Source organism: Bidens hawaiensis, unplaced genomic scaffold, assembly GCF_021521415.1.
Source record: "Bidens hawaiensis isolate Kalapana, Puna unplaced genomic scaffold, B.hawaiensis_p1.1 tig00014429_1, whole genome shotgun sequence".
Classification (NCBI taxonomy): Eukaryota; Viridiplantae; Streptophyta; class Magnoliopsida; order Asterales; family Asteraceae; genus Bidens; species Bidens hawaiensis.
The window spans coordinates 212,645-222,750 of NW_027492255.1; the positions used below are offsets into that span (position 1 = coordinate 212,645).

The 10,106-nt window shown below is 32.5% G+C and overlaps 1 protein-coding gene across 1 annotated transcript; it reads left to right on the forward strand.

The window, feature by feature from the left end:
• Positions 1-499: 499 nt before the first annotated feature.
• Positions 500-9,843, forward strand: LOC143546720 (GATA transcription factor 4-like). The gene is made up of 3 exons (XM_077038327.1): positions 500-792; positions 8,994-9,345; positions 9,579-9,843. The coding sequence occupies exons 1-3, from the start codon at positions 592-594 to the stop codon at positions 9,797-9,799; spliced, it is 774 nt and encodes a 257-aa protein (XP_076894442.1). The 5' UTR covers positions 500-591; the 3' UTR covers positions 9,800-9,843.
• The last annotated feature ends 263 nt before the right edge of the window (positions 9,844-10,106 follow it).

Below are 10,106 nucleotides of genomic sequence, written 5' to 3' on the forward strand. Positions count from 1 at the left end.
AATAGGGGCAAATAAAGTTTCTCTAAATTTATTAAAAATAATTGTCTTTTTTTCCTCTACCCTATAAAAATCACTCATAACCTCACCTTATGATTTGCAAAGTCCCCTTACATAATTTTAAGAAATGGTTTAGGAATGCTCTGACAACTTTAAAATACGGCTAATATTCCATGATTTCACATTTACACAATAGAAATACACATGTATCCAATCATAAAATACTATTTATGATTCCATTTATATATTTTCCATACTTGTTTCGAGTTAAAATCGTTACCTTTATTCCTTGTTTTCACTTTTAGTACTATATTACATAAACTAGGTAAAATATTAATATCAAAGAGAAAAAAAGTAAATGATGATCAGAGAGTTGCAGAGATATCACATTGCATGGTCACTTTACCCATGTTCCTCTGCTCCCCACCTCCCCAAAAATCCCTACTATATCAACACCACCTTTCACGTTATTCCTCACTTAGGACCAAGCCCTCGGAACAAAGTTTCTGGGTCCGTCACTGTTTAACTGCAACTCAGTCCTAGTCATCATCACTTAAATAGTGTGCCTGCGAATAATAATTGGAGGATAAACTGATGGATATTTATGGTATGTCGTCAGCTGGACCGGATGCTTTCGGCGTTGATGACCTCTTTGACTTCTCCGGCAACAACTTGTTCAATAATAATACCTCCTCCACCGACTCCGCCACCCAGTTCCAGTACAATTCCAATAATAATAATTTCACCGGTTGTCACGAGTGCTCCACCGACTTCACCGATCACTTCTCCATTCCGGTAATTAATTTCACTCATTTTTGTAGTACATGAAATTTTTCTAGAGATGAAACGATTCATTTTTTGGTATGAGAGCGTTTCTAGCTGGTATCCGTACTATTAAGTTTAAAGTTTGTTTTCCTCAAGTGATTTATAGTAGGAGTGTGAAAAAAGAAAACAGCTGTACCATTTGAGATCAACTTACTAAAAGATTGAGTTGACACCAACTTAAATGAGCTATAATTATTTATACAAGAACATCCACAACAACAAACGCATACAAACCGTCATATCATATTTTAAATTTTTCTCAAAAACTTTACTTTCTTTCACAATAACAAACATTAACAACCCTATTAAAAAATATTAAATATGTATACATATGTGTATATTATATGATATGTGTGTGTATGAGAGAGAGGGGGGACCCACACTCTAAGTTTGCAACAAGTTTGTAATGGCAAATCTTCATCGATCCATAATCCTCTACAATGATAAAGTTTATTTTCTTCCAAGTTTGTAAGATGCCACATGAAATTGGATCTTGAAAAGTATAGCCCATTGTAAATGTTCTAAGCATGCATGTTAAACGAGCACAAGCTCAAATTTCACTTATAGAGTTTAATCTAGCTCACGAGTCTAGATAAGTAGCTTATTTTTAAGAGCTTACTCAACTTATAGTTTAACTTTTAATTATTATTATTGTTATTATTTTATTTATATTATTATAGTTACGCACAAAAACTATATTATATACAATATATATATATATAGAAAATCTATACTAATAAATAAATAAAACTTCCCTCGTGCCACATGTCATCTCCTTACCACATTATTCCTCATCACTTCCCGCTCTCAAAAAACATCTTTTCCAAACCGGGTATCCAACCCATTTTATCTCACAAAACATCCATTTTATCTTTTCCAAACCCTAAATTTATCTTCATCATCAACATGTCTTCATCATCTTCTTCATCGTGTATCTGCAGCCCACCACAAATTCCGCCATCTTATCATCATCTTCGCCATCATCCACGTTTCATCGTTACCCCCGCCTCCCACCACAGATCCGGCTATATTCAAAATCACCTTCCAGTTTCCTCTCCTCGCCATCGTTACTATTCAATCAGAACTTTTATGTCGGTCGGTATGCCTTTCTTCGATTACTATCACAGTTTAATTTAAATATATAGGTTTAGCCATTATAGGTTTAGCCGTTATTTTTTTTAATTTGGATTCAGTTCATAATCATTTGTTTCAGTCGATTAGGTTGCTTTACTCATTTATTTAGGCATACTTGATTCTACTATTTGAAAATTAATCTTTTTTTTTTTAATTTAAGTTGTGTTTGTATTTTCAAATTGAAGCCTCTGTTCATTTAACGCTTTAGCAAATTGGGGGCTATTAGTATTGGGGTTGGTTTTCTATTTTTCAATTGAGGATTTCTATCACAGTATATATATCTAAAAAGTTGTTTAACAACCATTATAGGTTAGCCGATTTTAATTCCTGTGTGGATCTATGCTCACAAACGAATCACTATCTTCAAAACCCTAAATCGTTATCCTTCGTTTTCTTGTGTGGATCTATGCTAAAAAACGAATCAGTATCTTCATGTTTCCAATCATCATTGTTCGATTGCTTCAGGTATTTTGAAATTTCTTTGCAAATTTTCATATATTGGTTTAGATTTGTTGTATTTCTGACTTTATTGATTATTAATTTGTGACATTAGCTTGTGATCTAGAGTTTGTTCCATATTGTTTATTAGAGTTTGTTTCATATTGTTGATTATTATATGTTTTTGTTAAATTATATCGGTAGTTCCAGTATGATACATATGAACTCCAAAGTTGATGTGAATTATTGATTTGTAGATAAAAGCATTTTCAATTATCACAGGCTACTTACAAATTTTTGTTATTTTCCTCATCTCTATGTTCTTGATTGCTGTAAAAAAGTTGATTTATATTTTTCAATCTTTTAATCATGTTTGATTCAACTTGCATATTGTCGATAATTGTGCTAAGTAATGACTCGTGTTGTTTTTTTTATTGGTGAACATTCTATGTGGTTTTACTTAAACGAATGTCTTCATGTTGTAATTGGTGAGCATCTCATGTATGACTAAAGAACAAAAAAGTTATTTAAAAGGATTGTTTATTATAACTTGATTGATGATACAATAACTAATTTGTTTTCTTCTTAAAATAACAGTCAAGATGACGATAAAGTGATTGTTTGAAGTGTTGCAGATCATATAATGATGATTAAGGCATCCACCAGATCGCTATCGATCTTCTATGATGATTTTAATTTTATCTGCAAGTGTTACAGATCATATAATGCTGATACTAATCTCCCCCGCTTTATATCAGGTATCATCACTTCCTGGTTCAACTTATTTATGTTAACTCCATAATTTTTTTGACATAGTTATGGAATTTATTTTAAATATGTAATATTTTAAATTGATTGATTTATGCTCAATCAAATTATTCTGTTACCAAAATACCATTAAACTAATTATGTACTTAATTGTACATAATTTTATTTACAAAACGCCTTTATGTAGTTGCATGATGGTTGTTTTCAATTTAACTTAATTTTATTTTTTTGTTTAATTCTTCTTAAAATCGCAGGCGTGCGTAAAGTATTGTAAAAGAATCAATACATTTAACATCATGGGTGCGAAACAAGCTAAATAAGGAACCTGGATGCGTTTCGTCATGCAGAAGATCATTTGTCACAGATTGTTGGTAAGTTTTTCACACTAAAAATCCCTTGATCTTTGTGTGGACCAGTCTTAGTGAGCATGGCCTTGCATGTATGGCTGCAACATTCATATCACGTAAACATTTCAAGAAAGTTAAATGCGCTTTAATTTGAGGAACAATTGGAAACAATGTTGTAGCAACTATGTCACTTTTTGGTTATGGATCGGGTTTGGTTCTGACCAAAATGGAGTTGTGTCAAAACGGGCCAATGTTTACATTCAGGTAGATCTTAAGGTAAGATAGGGTCAAACTTCTCATTTTTATTAAACGGGTCAAACTTATCATTTTTAGTCAACGGGTCAAAATATATAATTTTAGCAAGCGGGTCAAAATGTTGTTTTTAGTAAACAGATCACACATCATTTTCAATTAACGTGTCAAATTTATCATTTTCCAGTGTAGATGTTCCAAAGATATTACTGGGTTATCATAATTTTAGCTTACAAAGAGATTTGATGTTTTCATGTCTTGGGTCATAGAAATCTTTTTGAATTATTGGGTTATCATAATTTTAGCTTACAAAGAGATTTGATGTTTTCATGTCTTGGGTCATAGAAATCTTTTTGAATTATATTTTGTTGGATCTGCTTTGGTACTTGGTGTTTGCTTATATGCATATTAAAATAAATATTGTTTCTTTTTTCTTTTCTAAAACGGCCTGTTTTGACCTGAAAATTTTGGTCATGACCTTAAAATGAATTTAGCCATGACCAATTATGACTTGAACATATTTTGGACATAACCCGTTTTGACCCTAACCAAATTGAATCGTTTTCAAATTGGCCCGTTTTGACCCGAACCCAATCTGAGCCGAACACCGTATGACCTGGGATACTTATTCGACGTGACTCACCTATTTCGCCAGGAATGGAAAAGATAGACTGCATGCTCGGTGACTTTCAAGCCATTGGACTTTTTTTTTAATTTAGTTAAATATTATTGCATAACCCTTTTGACATTTAAAAAAATAATTCATAAACGGAAACGGCCCATTTATATTTATGTAATTTGAAATTACTTAGCATATTCATCATATTCTTCTAAACTCACAAAGTTTTCATTTCATTACTTTAAATCTATGATAATGTGTTTTGTGGTGTAAATATAAGATCGGGCAAGAGCTTGGAACCGAATTAAAACAAGTTTCTCTACAAATCTATGGCGTCGTTTATTATTGTTACTCCTGAATAAAACTTGATTTTGGTGGGTGGTCTTTCCATTTTTAATGTATGCTTTGACATTTTTGTTGCCACGGGTAACCTAAAATAAGAATGTGTTTGATTTATAATGATTTTTGTTAGCTTTGCATGTGTTGGGTTTCTTGATTAATGATGAACTGGGTGTGTATTTTTTTCGGTTTAATTAATATTACTGAAGTTTGACTTTTGTTGGTGATTCTTTGCTATCTAAGCTACAACATTGACAAGCTAGCATGTTTTAGTGATGTTTAGTTCTCTACATTTAGCGTAATGGAGAATGGGATATTGCTAGGCTCTCTTTGAAAGAAGTTGACGACATGGCATGCCAAATGGGTATTAATTGTTTAGCTTTGAATTTCTCTTATTGTCTACACTATTTTTGTTTGTAAGACTATGTGGTTATTTATGTATTTTTAAGACTACATGGTTAGAAGACAACACCTTTTTTTTCGTGTGTGTGATTACTTTCACCATATTTCTTGATCATGAATTGGGCTGGTTTTGACAGTTTTATGGTTCAGTTTAGTTGGTTGTGGTTTGATGGTTTTGAACAAATTGTTTACTGAATGCATAATTTTGCCTTAATTTTAAAAAGTTGAAAATGATAGTTTATGACTTAATGATATAATGTATAATAACTTTATAAATTTAAAATGAGGAGATAGTATGATAATGAAGTTCTCACATTGATTATTTTTTAATTCTCAGCTCCGTGTAGTACACGAGTTATAACCTAGTAGAGTGATATTTAAAACTGGTCGTTGGATAAAATTTTAAAATTGATTCTCAACCCTTCGATAAGCCTATAGTGAAATTTAAATCTGGTCGTCCGATTAGATTGATTCTCAAAACACTTCAATAAGCTTACACCAGTTAGATTAACCCAAAAATACGTAACTGCCCCACTACGCAAAATAAATAACACCGCTCTCTATTAACTTCTCAGTTCTCACTCCTTTATCAAAACCTCCACCTCACTTCCAACCTCTGTCTGCTGGATGTATAAATTCACGAAGAGTTGAAATCACGGTACTTTTTCCATGCATTGTCTGTGTGTATTGAACTCCGCTGTCTTCTTTTGTTACTTTGCGTAGGGTTAAGCCCTAATTTCGTCTATTGTTGATTGGATTAGGTTTTTAATCGGTGCGCGGTGTTGTAAGTAGCCTTTCATTTCAGCGTTCGAGTTCATCTTTTCATGTTGGTTAATTTTACTTTGTGATTTTTATTGATTGGTGTCCTTTTGGGATTCTATTGCTTTTTTTATTGTGGTTATATATGCTTTATATTTTGTTGCAGGATATAGCTGTAGTTATGGGTTAACTGAACATCAAATTTAACATTCATGTATGCATGTTGATTTATGTTAGTTTATGCTTTTAATTAGTTGATGAATGGCGTTTTGGGATTCCACTTTGCACTCATGCGTTTTCAGATTGGTGCATAACATCCACGTTGCCTAAATAAACTTATTATTATTATTATGTCATATTAATCTATTTTTGTTTATTTCTTGGTAAAACGGTACATAGATGAAGTTTCAAAGTTTACGTATTTAGCTTAGCTATTTGTGTGCATTTCATGGTGCATAGATGAAGTTTCAAAGTTTATGTATTTAGCTTAGCTATTTGGGAATATTTCATGCAGTTTCTTAGCATTTAATTTTTTATATATATACCATCTCTTGCATAGCTGTTTGGTTGAGTAGTCATAGATGATTGAGTTACAAAATGTGTTTCTCTTGGTTTGATCATTAGCTTTGTGTTCTTTAGCAGATTCATTCTCACTTGTCAACCAACACTTTTCTAGCTGGGATTGTGCTCAACACCTCAACTTTTGGACCTTCGTGGACATAATGGTTAAACAAACACGATTTTAGGGATTGTTAATTGGTAAGTCTTTCACTTTGCACTAATGTATACATTTATGTTTAAGTAATTATATCTATAATTGTTGTATTTTTGCTTATTAGGGATGAAGGTTCAAGCTATCTTGAAATGCAAAGAGCTTGGCCTGTCAAAGACTGAGACAAAGAAACTTCTTCCCATTGTAGACATAAGCTCATCAGATTCAGTGTGTAAACTGTTGTTTAGACATAAGCTCATCAGATTCAAAATTTGGTGTTTGCATTAGTGATCTTTCTTTTAAAGCTTAGGTGCTTTTACAGGAAAACAAAGAAGGCAAAAGCTTTTGCGGAATACATTATGTTGCAGATGTGATGTATCTAAATGGCTATTTTGCAGATTGTTATAGGAATGGATGTTGTTGCATCAGCAGTTTAACTGTTTATTTACTAACAATCTGCAAAGGAACATAATATGGACGGTCCTTTAACCCGTTTTTTTCAAGTGGTTGTTGCTTCATTAAAAAAGAAAAGAATCAATATGCCAACAGATGCTGCATTTTTGTATGACACTGCTGATGCTAATTCAACTATCATAGCAAGGCAAAAACTTAATCATACAAGGAACTTCAGGATTTCAAGCAAGTTTCAGCCTCTAATATAAGGTGGAAATGTTGCATTTTGTTTTAACAGCTTTATGTTTCTTTGTTTACAAAGGCTTTATAAATGCTTAAAATAAATTGTTTTTAATTTAAACTGTTTCTTTATCTAAAGTTTGTATTAAGTTTAATTTAGTAGTAATATATTATAAATATACTTTTTTAATTTAGACAAAACGTTTTTGAAAACTTATTGTATTAAGTTTATTTTAGTAGTGATATATTATATAAAAGTTATTCATTATAATTCTGTTTAATAGAGAACACTCGACTTATCTACTGACTACTGTTGAGGGTTACAGTGGTTATAGACCCGAACAAAGTGAAAAGATATGCATAATTATAAGTCTATAAACGAATCAACTGAACACGAGCGGAGCATGTCTGTTTGTTTAACTTTAACAGAACAAACACAAACAACTAAACTAACTCAGTTTTTATGCTCATGTTTTCATACGTATCGGTATAAATGAACGGTTCACGAACGTAAACAAACGACCTTAATTAAAAGTAAACGTGAACAACAATTTGTTGAACCTACAAAGTTATTGAGATTAGAGTAAACTATATGGGCTTATAGCTTTCAAATGAATATATTAACAAACGTAAACAGTAAACACACGAACTTTAACAAATAAACTAATGAATGTGAATGTTCACGAACATAAATAAACGAACAAGACATGTGTTCATATTTGTCCGTTTGCCTAAATGAACAATTTTGTTTCATGTTAGTTTGTTTATTAAACTAACGAATGGTTCATTTTTGTAATCCCTGGCGCAAAGAACAATCATAACCATCAACTTACAAAAAATAATATTTTATTGTGACTGATTAAGATAATATTTTTTTTTTTCTTTGTGTGCGCTACAGGTTGCAATTGAAACGGCATCTTTCTCTAAGTATGCTGGATTTGCGGGTGTACGTTTAGGTGGGACCGTAGTCCCGAAAGAACTCAAATATTTAGATGGACATCCTATGGCTAAGGACTTTAGCCGCATTGTTTGTTTCGGCTACAATCGTGATCAAACATTTACAGATTTAATTTTTATTATTTTTTGTAGAATGATTATCAATTGGTAGATAGGAATATAACGATGCTGAAAGAACAAGCATGTAAGTTTCCTGATTGTTAAAAGTTTAATTTATCATTATAGTTTTATATGCTGAAAGAACAAGCAGTCGTCGCATTTCCGCGTTGATGTTCCCGTCCATCGGACGGGTAAAGTGCTAGTGGTTCAAATAAAAAGAAGTTGTTTCCTAGGAATGGTAAGAACCAATAAAATTTTGACATTTGGCATTAAAACCTATGGTGAAAGAATAATTCTAGGAAACTATGTCGGTTATAATGGTGAAAGAGTAATTCTAGAAAACTATGACGGTTTTTGGTAATTTTAAATCTCAACCATTGATTTATATGATCCAATGGCTATAATTTATTCTTAGTCTTCTTAGTAAACTACTTATAGGATAACCACCTATATATATATATATATATATATATTATAATTAATTAATTGTAAATGAAAATAATTTAATCAACAAATAAGTGAAGTTTTGAGTTGAGTAGACTCAAGCTTTGAAAACATACCCAACTTCGACTCGTTTACAATTTCATACTCCTAGCTTATGGTTGTATTGTAATCTAACAATTTGTAGTGTGTATGAGTTAACCAACTCTGAAAAAAATATAAGTTAATTATGTGATATTTAATAAATGTTTTTTGTATTTTGAATGAGTAGAATGATGACATTGCGGAGCTCGAATGGCTATCAAAATTTGTCGACGACTCAGCCAGCAACTTTCCGGCGAACAACATTGCCGGAACTATAAACTTCCGACCCGAAAGCACATCATGTCACAGCAAATCTCGAAGAAAGAGAACTACAGCACCAGCAAATAACAATGGCTGGACATCAACACCTCAACAAGAGGTTTACACTTCGTCCACGTTATCATCATCTGAAGCGACATCCGAGGGTGTCGCCGTTAGGCGGTGCACACATTGCGCATCGGAGAAGACGCCTCAGTGGAGAACCGGACCGTTAGGTCCGAAGACGTTATGTAACGCGTGCGGCGTGAGATACAAATCAGGTAGGGACGACGATTGTTGACCCTGCGTGAACCCAAGAAATAATAATAATAATAATAATAATAATAATAATAATAATAATAATAAAAGGTTTTGAGTTGGCTAATTCGAACCATTTAATAACCGGGTCAGGTTCAGGTTAACCTGTATCAGAACAGGTTGACTTATTAACCCGTTTAAGCATTTTAAAAAAAGTTACAATTATAGTTTTGTTTTTGGTTTTGGATATAATCAGGTCGGTTGGTGCCGGAGTATCGGCCGGCGGCAAGCCCGACGTTTATGCTGACTCAGCATTCGAACTCTCACCGGAAAGTGATGGAGCTCCGGCGGCAAAAGGAAATGATGTCAGGTAATTACCAACAACAAGTAGTTTCATCCGAATACCGAATCTATGCTGGCAGACACAACCACCGGCAACAACAGTTGCATCATGGTAGCAACTACGAGATTTGCTAATGACAGTTAGAGGAGTTGTCGGCACCGGAAACCTAAAATTGATATGAATAGTACTTTATTGGTTATGAATTTCATTTTCATGATGTGACTTTTTTTGGGATGTTCATTTTAAGATCAAATAAAAATAAATACCATGCAAGGTACAGTCTTATCTTAGATGTACTTGAAAAGATTATTGGTGCAGGGTGTTAATGGTTTAATTTTAACAGTTTTTAGATAAGCCATTAGTGACAGTTTATGATTATTGAAAATCAAAACCTAACCATTAAAATTGAAAACCAATTTGTTATTACAAATTATTAAGAAC

Bases quoted from the DNA above. Each gene is read 5' to 3' on its own strand.
- LOC143546720 (XM_077038327.1), top strand. From the start codon at position 592: ATGGATATTTATGGTATGTCGTCAGCTGGACCGGATGCTTTCGGCGTT. The intron at 793-8,993 runs GTAATTAATTTC...TTGAATGAGTAG, and splicing joins CCGATCACTTCTCCATTCCG to AATGATGACATTGCGGAGCT. The intron at 9,346-9,578 runs GTAGGGACGACG...GGATATAATCAG, and splicing joins CGGCGTGAGATACAAATCAG to GTCGGTTGGTGCCGGAGTAT.